This window comes from Engystomops pustulosus, chromosome 2 (assembly GCF_040894005.1).
Source record: "Engystomops pustulosus chromosome 2, aEngPut4.maternal, whole genome shotgun sequence".
In the NCBI taxonomy this organism is placed as follows: domain Eukaryota; kingdom Metazoa; phylum Chordata; class Amphibia; order Anura; family Leptodactylidae; genus Engystomops; species Engystomops pustulosus.
The window spans coordinates 99042277-99058257 of record NC_092412.1 but is presented as its reverse complement, the minus strand read 5'-3'; the positions used below and the strand labels follow the sequence as shown (position 1 = coordinate 99058257).

Here is a 15981-nt window from a genome sequence, read left to right as displayed (position 1 = left end):
CATCATTTGTTTAAAGTATACTCTTTCTCATACTCATTAATGAATGTAAATATAAATTATAATTGGCCCTTTTGAGTTTAATCTGCAGTTGCAGTGGGAGTTACCGTGAAGAGGTATATTCAGGAATAAAAATGTAATTTGGCAGGTTAAAGTAATGCCATTAGTTGTATTTCCTGAATATGCATACATTCTGTACAATGTACCGTACGTCATTACATTCAATTAATTACTTTTCTTAAAGAACTATTAGACTTTCATGTAAAGCTCTGGCATCTGAAGTAAAGGTAAAAACAAGCCTTAATCACTTTACTGTACGCGGTGTGGCAGGGTGGCTGCCACTAGAGAAGCTTTTGGGCATAAAATGTGCATTTTGCCTTATGAAAAGCTGAGTAGAAGACAGACCTGGAAAAGTTGGGTCTGTCTAAGTTGATTAGTTTTCAGCTGGAGGGGCTGCACTAATACATGGGGCAGACTTCACACTGGGCTCCACCCTGGGGAAGAGACAGGCTACGGCAAAGGCCTGTGGAGCGGTGGCAGTGAACTGTTACTGTGTTTTTGGGGTGGCTGGCAGTAGGCCAGCACCTGGTGAGGTAGGGAACCTCAATGTGTAGTTAGTGCCGGAGAGGCTTAGGTGTTATTTTTATGTTTTGAGTTTGTGTACTGCCAAATAAAGCTGGCTGAGGCCAGTTATAACCTTCCTCACATTGTGTGAATTCCCTGTGTGTGCTGGTCGTCTGCTTAGGAGACGACGATCCCCGGAGCTAATCTCCTACATATGGTGGCGGTATGCTGTGGCATGGAAATCAGCACACACAGCGAGATTTAAAGGGCCAGTAACCCTCATGTGAGAGACTGTTGTTCCTGCTGCTGGAGGCGCTGTGGTCACGGGAAGATTTGTCTTGGTGTGAGAGATATACAGAGACTGCTTGTTTGCTGTGGGAGTAATCACCATGGGTCCGATGGATGAGTTCCAGAGACGCTGGCGGCAGATGATGTGGGAGGACCTTGGAATGCCAGAAGCCATTCGGGTTATGGAGACCCCAAATGCCAAGCCGAGCGGATTCCAGCCGATGGTTCGAGATGTCTGTGATCGGTCTGCAGTTCCTGAGGAGAGGTTGCTATGTGCCGTTGCCGGGGGCAACCGACGGGAGCAGCCTTGCAGATGTCTACGGATGAACCGGTGTGTGGCGGAATGTCCTGCGGCCAAGTGGCCACGTGTTGCAGCGTGTATGCAGCAGCGCAAAGATGTGGTTGCTAGGGGCAACCAACGGCGACAGCATGCGGCTGTGCCATGTGAGGTCAGTGCACCTCATTGTCCTCTGGTCAGGAGACCAGAGAAGTTGCCAGTCAAGACTTGTGAGATGATAGTGGGTGGAATCCCGCTGATGGTGGAACTGGACTGTTCTCAGGATGTCTCCAGAGTTAATCCGGACATCTTATTGTTCCTGAAGTACCAGCCAGGGAAGGGTAAGACTGTCTGGATTGACTTTGAAAGTGATATTGCGATTGTGACACATAAGCTGGAGATTTGTGCAGATCTGGAGGTGGAGTTCATCCTGGGGAAAAACTTCCCTTTTTTCTGGGACTTGTGGGAAAGTATTCCAAGTGGTGGGAATAGCTGCTTTTCCTGGGAGACCCCTCTGACATCGGGTACAGTCCCAATCTCCCCAAAGGACGATCTGGAGAAGTCTCAGCGACCTGAGGTGATGGTGGGTGGAGTCTCAACAGGTTGCAGTCTGAACTGTGACCAAGGGGTCTTGATCCCACAGAAGGAGACTCTGCCACTGAGACTGATAAAGTCTGATGGACTATGTGATGATGATATTTGTGATGCCGTAATTTCTGAAGTTAAACCAGAAAAGTGTAATGTTGTGCATAATCTGCCTCTAACCTGTGATTATAGTGTTAACTGTGATTATATGACACTACCTGTAACATGTGACAATTCTGCAATGCCGATAACATCTGATAGCGTTACAATGTCTGTTCAGAATTATGCAGAGTGTGAACTAGGTGCAGCCCTAGATACTAAGAGAGTTAGCTCAGAGGTGCCCCTAGAGGTTGTGAGTTGTAATGACACAGGTAGCGAGCCTGAGATATGCAATGTAGCTAATGGCAGTTCAGATAGGGATACCGCCATAGCAAGGGCAGGTGAAGATAATGAGATCCTGATTGTTAGTGGTTTCCCTTCAGCCCAGAGTTACACAAACAGTGAGTGTGAACAGAGCCCTAGAGAAGCAGCTACTCGCTCAGAACCTGCAGGAGGTGAGGATAGCCTGTGTCAGTCACCTGTGGAGGAGTCTCACATCAGTGTTCAGGAAATGTCAGGGGGAGACCAGACATCTGATACACCTGAGGCTTCTGAGGAGATTGAGGTACTGAGTTCGTGTGTGAACAAGGCCAGAAGCAGCATCAATAAACTGAAGCGTCATGTGAATACTGGTTTGCGGAATAACTGGTATAAATGCTACAATTGTCACGTGTCTTATAGAAGAAAAGATGACCTAAAGAGACATATATTACAGAAACATGAGTTGAAGATTGATATCTCGTACTGTCCTTTCTGTGATACAGTGTTTGCAAAGAAAAGTGAATGGGAGGTTCACATGTGTACGTGTTCGGGGAACAAAAGAAAGTGCCAAAATGGTGATGCCAACCTCCAGGTGTGTTCTGTCGTGATGTGGCACCAGAAGTGTCCTAGGAAGGAGACCAGGCGTAAACCAGACCCCTGTACACCTGCTGATGAACCGCAGAATACGCATGATGGCGTGCTGATTGAAATTGTGTGTGAACAGGGTGGAAGCGCCACTCTTAATCATACACCTACGGATGAGGGGACCCCAGATCCCCAGAAGGTGCTGGAACATGTGATGCACCAGCCTTTGGGTAGTTCTGCCTGCAGTGTGGTGAGTGCAGTCTACAACTCTGTGAGGGAAGGTCGCCCATGCATCCGCAGTGATCGTGATGTTGCTGAGAAGGAGGAGAAGCCCTTGACTGACGTTACAGTGACTGGATCAAGGCCTCTCATAGGCATTCTGGAGCCACCGGTTGCCACAAGTAATGACTTTGCTTGCAAAGGTTTGGGGAAACAGGAGTCCAACCTGGCTTTTCTTCAGCAGCCAACTGGAAAAGCCGTATTGAAGACAAATACAGTGACTGGTGCCCGAGACACGGTTACAGGTGCGACGTCCGATATATTGGGCTGGGAAGCTGGTGCAGTACAAGGCGGTGTGGGTGTGACTAAGTCTGTAGTCTCAAACGTGATGGCCACCCAAGTGGGATCGCTTATAACCAGTAGTCTGAATACAGTCTTGGGAAAATCTGAAGAATGGGTTAATGGTTACCCCCCGAAGACAGGTGAAGAGCTGTCTCAGCCTGCTGAACCTGTGGAGAAGGTTGAAGTGGCGCCAAGTCTACAACAAAGGGACCAGCCGAGTTGCTGTGTACGTGTGGAAGCTCTGTCGTCTCATCTCTGTCATAGTGCATGCCAGCATTCTCTGGGCAAGTGGAGGAATACCCAGATGGGCCCTACAGAGACTCCAGCACAGCTGCACCCAACGGTAGATCTGCCTGATCATCTGAAGAGCGAAAGTGAAGATGGTCTGGATGGTGAGAAGTGCCTTGAAGATATACCGGGTGATGACTGCAGTGGATGTGAGGAGACGGTGTCTGATATAATGTCAACAGAGCCCTCGAAATTCCTACACAGGAAAGACTCGGTGAAGACTGAGGTGTTGGCCAGCAAGGCGTATGAAGGACTGACCGAGGAAGAGGTCAGCCAGGAACCTAGTGCAAGCCATGAAGAGCTTAAGGCTGCCATTGTGGAAAGTCCATGCCAGGACTTGGGTCCGAAGTCCGAAGTGTTAGCTGGAGGGGATGATGCTGATGTTGAGATGAGTTTCACCTACACCGAGAGCGGAGGTTGTGACCTCAGAGGTAGCAAGCGTACAGCTTTGCAGACATGTGACCAGAAGCTCACCAATGTGAATCGTGCCCTGGTTCTGAACGGTAATGCCCCCTTCAATGACAAAGAAGGTGCCGAAGCTGAAGACACAGTGCATATGCCTCAGTGGATGGTAACCGGTGTGACGGCATCCACAAGGTGATGAAGAGATGGGACCTAACCATGCCAAGCCCTGAGGGGTATGTGGAGTCTCCAGTAAAATGCAAGAGAAAGAGGAGAAGAAAATCTATCATTGTTAATAGAGACATGATTGAAGATGATCAGTTGTGTGAAGGAAGAGATGCTGGGACTAATTTTGAGCTGTCTGTGTCTCCTGCAGTTAAGAAAAAAAGCTGTCATTTTCCAGGTATAGAAGATGTAGTAGATAGTAGGGTCTCTACAGTGCTTCTAGGAACCGTAGGGATTAGACCCCAATATAGGAGCTTTGACCACGGAGGGAGAATTAAGCTTATTGATCAGGCCTACGGCCTTGATCACAGGGGGAGGATATGTGGCAGGGTGGCTGCCACTAGAGAAGCTTTTGGGCATAAAATGTGCATTTTGCCTTATGAAAAGCTGAGTAGAAGACAGACCTGGAAAAGTTGGGTCTGTCTAAGTTGATTAGTTTTCAGCTGGAGGGGCTGCACTAATACATGGGGCAGACTTCACACTGGGCTCCACCCTGGGGAAGAGACAGGCTACGGCAAAGGCCTGTGGAGCGGTGGCAGTGAACTGTTACTGTGTTTTTGGGGTGGCTGGCAGTAGGCCAGCACCTGGTGAGGTAGGGAACCTCAATGTGTAGTTAGTGCCGGAGAGGCTTAGGTGTTATTTTTATGTTTTGAGTTTGTGTACTGCCAAATAAAGCTGGCTGAGGCCAGTTATAACCTTCCTCACATTGTGTGAATTCCCTGTGTGTGCTGGTCGTCTGCTTAGGAGACGACGATCCCTGGAGCTAATCTCCTACAGCGGTCATGCGCAAAAGGGACGAGTGTCAAGGGGACAAGGAAACAATTGAAACTAGTAATGGAAAGTGCTAATGAGACTTGAAATAGTTCAAAGTAACTACCCCTATATAATGTAGTGAGCTTATTACAATATTTTACTTCATATACATAAATATTTATGTCTGAGGGCCAAAAAAAAAAAAATACCAAAAAGGAAATATTTCATTGCAGACACCTTTTTTTATGGACTGGAACAAATAACAATTTGGTTGTGAAGAACTTTAGCAAAATTGTGTATACAGACGTATTTACATATACACATTTTTACTTGTACAGTTATTACGCATTACAGTATACTGTATTAACAAAAAAGGCCTCAAAAAAGGAAATTTAAAAAGAAATTAGAATAAGTTTTGTCCAGGGATATACATGAAAATATACACAAGCATACAAAATCAAAACACATTTAGTATTCCTGGAAAGGAGAAACAAGGTGGATAAAAGACCAAAAAAATGATGGATTTTAAAAATGTTGGATTGTCAAGAACCAGGATAAACAATAAATCTTTATTACAGGCACCGTTGATAACTGTTATAGCTGTTTATTGTAGCCTAGGACTAAAGTACAGTAAATTACCAAAATCCAGAGGTCCGTTTGTAACTAGGGGTCGTATGTAAGTCAGGTGTTCTTAAGTAGGGGACCGACTGTATTTGGTATACCCCACATTCAAACATGTCTGATCTATTAAAGAGATGTATAAAGAATTGTGTATGTGATATAAAGTAATGCAATTTTCCAATATAAGCTCTGTATCAATTCCTCGTTTTCTTCTAGATGTATGCTTGCTGTCATTCTATAGAATGAGTCTATGTTTACTTCCAGATATAGATATATCTATCTATATATGTTATATAGCTTAAATCTGTCCATGGTCATGTGATGTCCACACAGGTGCAAGACTCATAATATTACAGAGAGTAATCATACTCCACATGACCGTTTTTTTACAGGAAGTAAGCAAGCAAGCTTCCTTTTGAATGATAGCAAGCAGAGATCTAGAAAACCATGCAGTATTGATACCTTTTTGTGTTTTACTACGTGTAAAAATTGTTGTTATCAATGTGGCAATACGAAATGTTTTTTGGGCGTTTTTCATTTGTACTTTATGTGATGTATAAAGGAAATGGCGGTGTTCAGGGGACTTTCACTAGAATTATTTTGAATTTTAAAAACTTTTAATTTCTTTAAACCTTTTATTTTTTCACAGGTCAGCTTGAACAAGCAATGATCGCTTGTTCATGCTTTCATAAAGATATTATTTAACACATAAGCCGAGACCCCTAATTTTACCACCAAAAACTGGGAAAACCTATTGACTCGAGTATAAGCTGAGGGTGTAGTATACAGCCAGCCCCAATGTACTATACAGCCAGCCAGCCCCATGTAGTATACAGCCAGCCAAACTCCATGTAGTATACAGCCAGCACCCATGTCGTATACAGCCAGCCAGCCCCCATGTCGTATACAGCCAGCCAGCCACACGTCGTTTACAGGCTGCCACATGTCGTTTACAGCCTGCCCCATGTCGTTGCTGCCCCCAGCATGCTAAGCGAATTTAAACAAAAAAAAAAACTTAATACTCATCCTCCGATACTCACCTTTGATGCACGGCTCCTGGTCCTCGGCTTTTCTTTTCTTACTTCACTAGCTGGCAGTCGTGTCCATGCGATCTGCCTGCAGGCGCACACTATGATGCGGCGGTGTTGCTGCTGATGATGTCATCGGTGGCGACACCACCGCATCATAGTGTGCCCGCCGGCATATCGCATGGACATGACTGCCGGCTAGTGAACAAAGAAGAGAGAAGCGGAGCCACCGCCGAGAATCGGGAACTGCGCTGAGGATCTGGGTGCCGGAGGGCGAGTATTAATTTTTTTTTAAATTCACTCGAGTATAAGCGGAGGTGAGGTTTTTCAGCACATTTTTTGTGCTGAAAAACTCGGCTTATACAGGAGTATATACAGTAATAAGATGTGCAAAATACAACAGTCTTGAAATGAGAAGTCACATGGATTTCTGAATGCAATGTTACTACATACTATATCATTATATTGCTATGACTACATCCACGGAGAAAATGTATTGCAAACAATTAAAAACAAGGTCAGTTTGTATTCATACAGATATGTGTGCTCTTAATACAAATATAAACATAAGATACAATTATAGTACTAATGTGTAATTACTCTGCCTCTCAGTTTTCTGCATTTTGTGATTAGAAATCAAAATAGTAATTAATAAAAAAAAGCATTTAATTATATTCACATTGACAGGAAATAAGAAACTGATCAGCTTTCACTGTATATCCATCAATAACAGGATGTTTTGGCAAATTTGAGCTGATGTTTGATACATTCTCTGAAAGAAAAGCATTGAATGTGTTCCCTGGAGCATTGGTTTTCAGACATCGCTTATCAGTGATGTCTGAGTTTTTGAACCGATTAAAATTATCCGGCCAAGACAGAACATTTTCATTTAACCATCCTGCTGGTGTATGCAAAAAAAAAGCTCCAAGCTACAAAACTCTGGTGACCGTGCAACACAATTTATGTATTGTTTCATGAAGTTCCAAAATGAGAGATGCAATCTACCTATAGAGAAAGAACTGTTGTTTGAACATTGCCTGGAAATGAAGAAGTCTCAGGGAGAAAAGATTACAGCCACAAGATATTGTAAACTACAGTCATCCCTGGTGGCAACGATTACGCAGGAGTAGAAGGTCACCAATATTTAATAACACTGTCCCGGAGCATGGATGACTTTCAAATAGATTCTACATTACATTTTAATTATAGAGGATTTTATTTGAAGTTTAGAAAAAGGTTCAGTGCAAACATATGTGCTAGCTTTAAGGGAATTTACATTTCATTAAACAATTTGCTGGGAAAACGTCAGATCTTTTGAGGTTAGCAAAACATATAATGCTGGATCTGCCTCTCACTTTCGAGTATATGTTGGGAGCAAATGTAAATAGGTCAAAATGGAATCAAGTTTTTATTTAAAAAGGAGCTGTTTATTTAGTACATATTTGGGAGAATGTGGGTGAAAGGGGTCAATATTTACAAGCAAAAAAAAGTACCTTATTGTCACTGGGGTGAAAAGCAACATTGTGGTGACGTTGTCCAAGAATGCAGAGAGAATTGCTGCAATAAGACACAGAATTATTATCATTGGCCACACTCTTCCTCGAGACAGCTGGTAAGCCTATAGAGAAAAAAAAAACAAAAAAAACTTAACATAAACATTCAATGGGTTAGAACTCAAATGGCATAGCTCCAAAATATATACACATATTTCATGGGTTGTGGAAAACTTGACAATGGGACTCACCACCAAATACGCTTTCCGCTTTTTATATGTGTTATTCAAAAATGAAAATAGTTTTAAAAAGTTATTGAAAGAACTACACAAATATTGGCAGCCACCCAAGCTGAGATAGCTAGCTAATGAAAAAGCTTCCCTCTGCCACAAAAGGAAGCCCTATTTACAAGGGTAAGTACATACAGTCTGGACGAATTCTCTCTGTTAGATAATAAGCTTCTTCTACATTTTTACTGGGTGAAATGGGAACGTCCGAAAGACATTTTGGAATACACCACCATGTTTAAAAGCTATGTCAGAGAACAGGAACAGGAACAGGGAGATTGGGAGCGAAGGGGCTACATCAACCTTCTTTGCATTCTTATAATTTAGTTATTTGGGACAATGGCATTTTCATGTCCTGTAAAATTTTATGTCAATTGTAATATGTACATAACAACTATGGATGTGAATATATGCAATGCATTATATGAAATTATATATTTGTATGTAATTATACATTAAAAATACTAGAACTTGAGATTGATTTAAGAGTTTGTAAATTTAAAGTGAATTGAAAGGATTTTTGGGATAATTAGCAATTCAGATGTAATGCAATGGTAGCAAAACAGATTTAAGAAGTTCCATACCAAACAGCCAGGAATTGCAAACATTTTCATAAGCGATTTAGAATTATTTTTCTTTTTAACATTTACCACAGACACACACACAATTTTAGAATTTTTCTGATTTAAAGAAGCCAAACTACTTGAAAATAACGTAATCATAAACTTTTTGAAATTATTTATATAACAGTTTTTAACAATAAGTGAAGTAGAGCAAACATATAGACAAGACAAGAAAGCAAATAGGTGACATGACCGCAGAGTCGCGGATTAGATTAGATTAGATTTTCTTCGTCAGCTGAACTGGGCGGCCAAACGTTCGGTAGTATGCCCAGAAAGGCCAAATGCAGAGAGAAAAGGGGACAGGGTGTTTTCTGTAGGATGGACCAAAGGGGGTGGGAAGGGGGGAGGAGATAAAGTGAGAGGACAAAGGAGAGGGGGGAGAGGGAGAGAAGGGGAGAGAGAGAGAGAAGAGAGAGAGCAAGGGGAAAGAAAAAAAAAGGGGGGAGAGGGGGGGGGCAGGAAACCCTGTCTCGTCGTAATCATCAACTTAACAACTGGTGGGGCGCAACACAATGATTTAATATTTTGTTTGTGGGCACTTTTCCTGAAGATTTTCAAGTTGTTTTACAAAGGTGTGTAATAGGAAGCCCCAAACATGTTGCTAATCCAGAATATAACTTTACCCTCTATATAACTCCTCCGGCTGCTACGGCTCCATATAACTAAAAAGGCTGTGGTTTGAAGCTTATCTTAAGCTGCTATCAATCCTAAAACATCCTAAAATGTTTGGAGAAGGAGGGTGTAATAATAGTCATGGCAGACTAGGACAAGACACAAGCAGGTCAAGTTTAGCAGTGTTTTATAGCAGTGGTCATATGATCACATTGTAATGTACCTTAATGGAACTTTAAACATAACACGCAACAGTGACAAACATATGTCTTGTCTTATCCATCATGACAGTACTGTCCATTACATTTATCTGCCAAAAAATAAGCAGTCATGTGACTGCATTAAAAATAAATAATTGTGGCCATTAGAATATGATGAAATTACATGAACACATTGGGGCACATTTACTTCCCTGTCCACTTCGCAATCCCCATTCCAGAATGTCCGATGAACATGAATTGCGCCGCGATTCACTAAGATAGGGCACCCGATATCCTGCATCTGTTGCTTCCCCGCTCAGGTTTGCTGGAGTTCACCTTTCTCTTCCTGGTGCACGTAAGTGCTTGGCTTGTGACACAATTTGCATGTTAAATCCTGCTGTCTTTCTGAATCTGTTGGATTGTCCGACGGCCCACCCCCAGATTTGTGTTGCATGAAAGCCGGCGCCAAATCCGATCGCACGTGACACAATGCCCTTCTAAATCCCTGTTCCGGCAGTGCAATCCCCGAAAAGTCGGAAAGCCCGACGGAAACCCTTATTGCATCATTGCATCATATATGTATAATGCAAAGACTCCAGCCCTGTGCAACGTCCACGGGATCAGGTCAACATACAGGCCCATTTCCCTGGACTGAACATGTTCTTGTGCAGCTGGCCTTATACTGTCAGATAGAGGCCTCCTTTTGACCTAGCATCCAGAAGGAAACACAGATTTAAAAAAAGCATTGTAGATTGAATTTTCAGTCTTCTGTAAAAAGTATTTGTATAGGAAAGGCCATAATAGCTTTTGGCATCCATCATTAGCGTCTACTGAATGTACAAAATGGTTGTTCACTTCTATACATAGAAAGATACATCACAGGGGAGACACCATGAATATTGGCAGTTTAGTGGTTATTCATCAATCCTCTTTCAGGGGGGAGGGTCTGGGAGAAAAAAAAAACTTATCCCACTGTATAAGCATACTACGGGATACATTGCCATACTTTATTAAAAGTCATCAATCCTCCCCACAAATACTGTACTTACAATGGAGGGAAAACTAAATGTGAGCACAGCCATACAGCACTTTTCCGCAAAGAGGTTTTTTTTAAAACACCACATAAACAGATCTATCAGAAATAATAAGCACAGGTCCTTTGCTCATATTTCCACCAGCAGACTTCTGGACATACTTGCTGTTACACAGTGTAGTATCAGCAATGTACAATAAATAAAAGGAAGTTAAATGGCTTTTTAATCTTATATATTTTCAAAATCAACAGGTGGAATTCAATGTGGCAAGTTAATAAGGTGAATAAAGCTGTTGCTGTTAATTTGGTTTCAGAAAACCCAATCTCAACATGCTGAGAAGGCATAAAAGCAATTTCTAAAATCCAATGAGAAGGCAAACAGGAACTATGGATTATTTTGTGGTAAGTTAGCTAATTTGATATCAATAAAAAATTATTTCAAGGTGAAACTAAATAAAATGAATGTCTAAATTCAAAGTCTGCCACTATCGAGTAATACAGAACATTGGAATTATTAAATGTTGAGCTTTTATTTCTTTCCACAAAGTTTTATATGTTCACCCCAGATACAGGAGGTTGTGACAACTGAGAGTAGCCCAGCAATAGCAATAGATCATTGCAGGTTTGTATTGAACAGAACAATTGAAGCAAAGCTTAGAGCATTATACTCCTTCTATAGATAGGTTCCAAGAATAGATATTCAACATCATATATACAAATAAATAATAATCCTGGCACTCTAACTGGTTGCTTGCTCAAGTGATTTTTTAATTGCGGCATTAATGTGTGCAACGTTTGGGCCAAGAAAAAGAGAGCAAGATTGTGTGAAGAACATGGGTGAATAGCAAAAATGTGCTTAGGAAGACACTCCGGCCAAAGGAGACCAGCCCCCACAGGAGGTGCTGCTTAATGGAGGGGGCGTATGCTGCAATTGGGGGTGCGAGTGTGTAGGTTGCCAATGGGGAAAGGATGAGGGTGTTGTCAGTTTGGGAGGTAGCAGTCTGCATTGACAGTGAGTGGCAGCATGTGTGTTGTCAGTTGAGAAGGGTGTGTGTTGTCAGGGGGTTGGTGGGGTGCTTGGACTAGGAGGGAAGAATGGGTGTGTGTGCGCTGTCAGTGGGGGAGCTTGGATTTATCAGTAGGGGATGGGTGTGTGTTGTCAAAGAGGGAGTTTGTGTATTGTCAGTGGCAGAGGGTGTGTTTGTGCAATCAATGGGGTAAGAAGGAGTGTGCTTTCAGAGAGGGAGGGAGCATGATTGTAGAAAGTAGGGGAGGGTGTGTTTTGTTAATGTGGAGGTGAGAGTTTAGGTATTGTCAGCAGGGGAGGGGTGCAGATGCAAGTTGTCAATGAGGAACCACTGGGATGTTATCATTGGGGAAGAGTTGTTTGTGTTGGCAGTGCTGGAGTATGTATTGTCAGTGAGGGTGAGCTTGAGTGCTGTTAATCGGTGAGGGCGAGTGTGTCAGTTTGGGTGGGGAATCTTTTGTGTTGTCAGTGGAAGAGGGGGATCTTGGGTGTTGTCATTGTCTAATGGTTGTGTGTGTGTTGTCAGTGGGGAAGGGGAGTGTGCATATCCAGCCGGAAGAGTAAGTATGTGTTGTCAGTGGGAGAGAGGGAGCTTGGATGTAGTCAGTGGTGGAGGGAGTGTGTGTTGTCAGTGGAGGAGTGCTTTAAAATGCAATTTTTCCTTACAAGTGCATCTTTGTGTCACTTTGTTTTAAAGGGATTTCTTGGTTTAAATTTCATCTTTATATATGGCTTTGGTGGGGAAAATAATAAACAACAGATACACACCCTCTCTGGCTCTTCCATTCAGCCACTGGTTCAACCAATCATCACAGTTTGAGACTGGCAGTAATGCAGTACCCGAGTAGCTACCATAGTAGCAGTTTCAAGCACATATATACTTTGTATATACAAACAGCCACTAGTGGTGACCAGAGCTTTTTAATATTTTCTTTTCCCCCTTTGGGTTGGGGGGGGACAGACACTGGGGGGCATATCACAAGGAAAAAAGGACGCTACTTGGAATAATGCAAGGAAAGATGGACAATGGGGTTGTAATCGTGATTGCACAACAGAAACTACAGGACAGATTACACATATCTCTTCAACACCACCAAATGCAGAATGATGGCGTTGAAGCAGCGGATCTGTCCTGACTTGCATATATCATGGCACCATCTGTCACAACACCATCTGTCATGACTTGTATCACGGTTTCTGTCCAGTCTGCATTGACTGGCTAGTTTCAGCGTTCGACATCGCAAATTGGTCCTGTGATGGCAGCCTTGCGATCCCCATTCACCCCATCACACTGGTCTCGAGATAAGGTGGCTAAATTTTATTGAGGGAAGGGTGGCACCAGGGTCATGTGTGCATAAGGTCTCAAAAAGCCTTGTCCCAGTCCTGTCTGAATGCAAATGAACAGTGATGTTCCAGCACTATTAAGCAGTGACATAACATTACAGAAATTAACTAAACTGATGTCACAATTTAGTTATGATTAAATAATCCTTGTATAATGCAACAAGTGACAACACAAAACACTGTGTGAATAATTAACTAAGGTGTGGCAACAATACATTGTGAATAAAAACCAGGTATAAAGGGTGATTGCACCCTATATAGCAGTGATGACGAACCTTTTAGAGACCGAGTGCCCAAACTATAGCCAAAATCCACTTATTTACCACTAAGAGCCAACATTGCATTTCAAGCAGTAACTTATTGTTACCTGCTCTACAACATCTATCAATCGTATCGCCCCCCTGAGGCCACTAATACATTTGATTGAAGGAGGGCACATTCAGACTATCATTGTAGCTTCTCTCCAGGGTCTCTCTGTACAGTAAGAATGAAGGGCCCAGAAGGATGACCTACAAAGATAATGCAGTTCTATCAACACCTTCTCACTTTTCCCACAGTTTCAAACAGACAATGAAGTGTCAGTTTAAAATAGCGCTGATTGCAGCATCTCTTAAATTGCCTGGGTCTGCAGGAAGATTTCGTGAATTTGGTCCTGTTTGGTGAACTCTGTCTTGGGGTCAATAGCCTGAGTGCCCACAGAAAGGGCTCTGAGTGCCACCTCTGGCACCCGTGCCATAGGTTCGCCACCTCTGCTATATAGTGTATATATCCATAATGACCTTACTAGTTTAATGCATACACTGTTGTCATAGAATAGTGTCTGCGACTCCAGCACCATCACATTGTGATGTGAAAGCATTTAGCAGTGTATTCGGAAACAAGGGCTTACATGTGCCATTAGCATTCACTTTTTTATAGATTCCTAGTTTTTTTGTTTGTTTTTTAACCACAAGGCAAACTGCGAGAGAGTTTCAATTCCGTGGGATAGAACATAGTTTAGGGACACACCTAATAATTTTTGGAGCTTAAATCAACATCTTTGCATTAGTTGATTCAAGGATAAAAAATGTAATTCAACTGATGGTTACTGATCTATATTAAATGTTGCCGTATATAGGATAATGTGACATCTACAGTTTAGTTTAAGAGCAGGTATATATTGGTTAACATGTGAGACTCACCTTAACAGCACAATAGTCAAAGAATCCCGTTTCTGAGAATATAGCGACCAATATCATCTGGAGAAAAAGAAAAGGAATTTTTTATAGTCAGGGTAATGATGATATGTTTTCACACTTGTCTATAGAGTTGAACATTGTAGTTAAATCACCTGCTCAAGAATTGAACTTATCGATCAATCTCACTTAACACAAAAAGTGTTACGCAGACCCATACCCCCTCAATAAGCGCAGCATATAGTTGTTTGTAGAGAAGGTCTATATCAAGCAGCTTTGGTCTGAATTCAATGGTTGTCAATGACATATAACCATATATTTATAATCCTGCCGGAGAGAGATCAGCAGCTAATCAGATGTGTTCGCTAAAGTTTTTTTAAAGCCTGTAAGACAACAACAGGTTGACGACCAAGTCAGTTTCTATTGTTATTTTAAACAAACATTTATCGTAGAGATGAGAGGACCAATTCAGGTTTGGGTTTGCCAAGTTCAGTCAAACCCAATCTTGGTTAAATTACCTGAACTCTCTTCGCCACCAGTAACACCCATGATTAATGCGTGACTCCCTTTTCCCTATGATCGACACTCCCAGTCACCTGCCACTGGCATATAATTGCCGCCATTGGCTTTTCCACTGGCATTAATAGGGTTCACACTAGTGATCATTGCTGTCACCAATGATTGGTGTTCATGGTGAGGGGGAGGAGGTGTTGGGGTTATAATGCAATTCAACACAGGGTATGGCGGGGGATTAATTATGGTCCGGAGCCTCTTAGTATATCCAACGTGCACAATGTACTGACTGGCACATGATAAATTCCCCCCCATTTTGTTTGCTACATCTATATGTAGATAAAATAGTAACAAAAATTGTTAGGGGTCACGTTAAGCTTTGCTACATCTAGTTATGTAAAACAAAAGTTTTTATATCTTCTATTTAAAATGATATCATGAAATAATCTGTCTAGTTCACCAGTTACATAACACGGATTTGAATTCCACCTTCTATTCTCCTCCAATGTATTTGCTCTATGCCATATTTGGCTCAGTCACTAAATATTAAAATGGTAATGAGAATCTGACATGTTCTCTGCAAGAAAGCAACACATCACTATATTCAAGGTGCCTGTCTTATTTTATACTACTTTTACATATGATAGCTTAAACCTAGTACAGTTTTCAAATGTCCACTATGTTATTAATTTTACCAAACATTTTGCCTCATTTTAGGTTTTATAAAAGATACTAATTCATGTCCTCTAATGACTTTGTTGTGGAATTTATTATTTTCAGATAACAATTCTTACAGCACTTCCCAAAGCACAAGACCAACGGAAGAAGGAAAATTAAATATAAAAGGAAATCGCTGTACACCTAACTTTCAACTGACCGTGACACTTCCATCTGGCTCATAGTTGTTATGTTATTAGACTATTAATCATGTAGAATGTGATTTCTAAAACAGGTGATTTATAAAAGTGGGAACATAAAATTGGACTTAAATTATATTCAGACTGACTATAAATTACACAAGTCAACTCCAAGCAAAACATAACCATATAAATATATAGGAATGGCAGGCATAAGCAAACAGTGATATTATTAGAAGACCCATCCCAAACGTGACTGTAATGTAGTAACATTTTTGCACAG

General features: G+C 41.8%; 1 protein-coding gene across 2 annotated transcripts in view; it reads right to left on the bottom strand.

The window, feature by feature from the left end:
- OCA2 (OCA2 melanosomal transmembrane protein) overlaps window positions 1–15981 on the bottom strand; it is a 192167-nt gene that overhangs the window by 60467 nt on the left and 115719 nt on the right. For both annotated transcript variants that reach the window (XM_072135687.1, XM_072135686.1), the window contains exons 12-13: window positions 14335–14391; window positions 8028–8152 (exon numbers count right to left, since the gene is read on the bottom strand). In XM_072135687.1, coding sequence (XP_071991788.1) covers window positions 8028–8152; window positions 14335–14391 — 182 coding nt within the window. The remainder of the gene's footprint in view (window positions 1–8027; window positions 8153–14334; window positions 14392–15981) is intronic.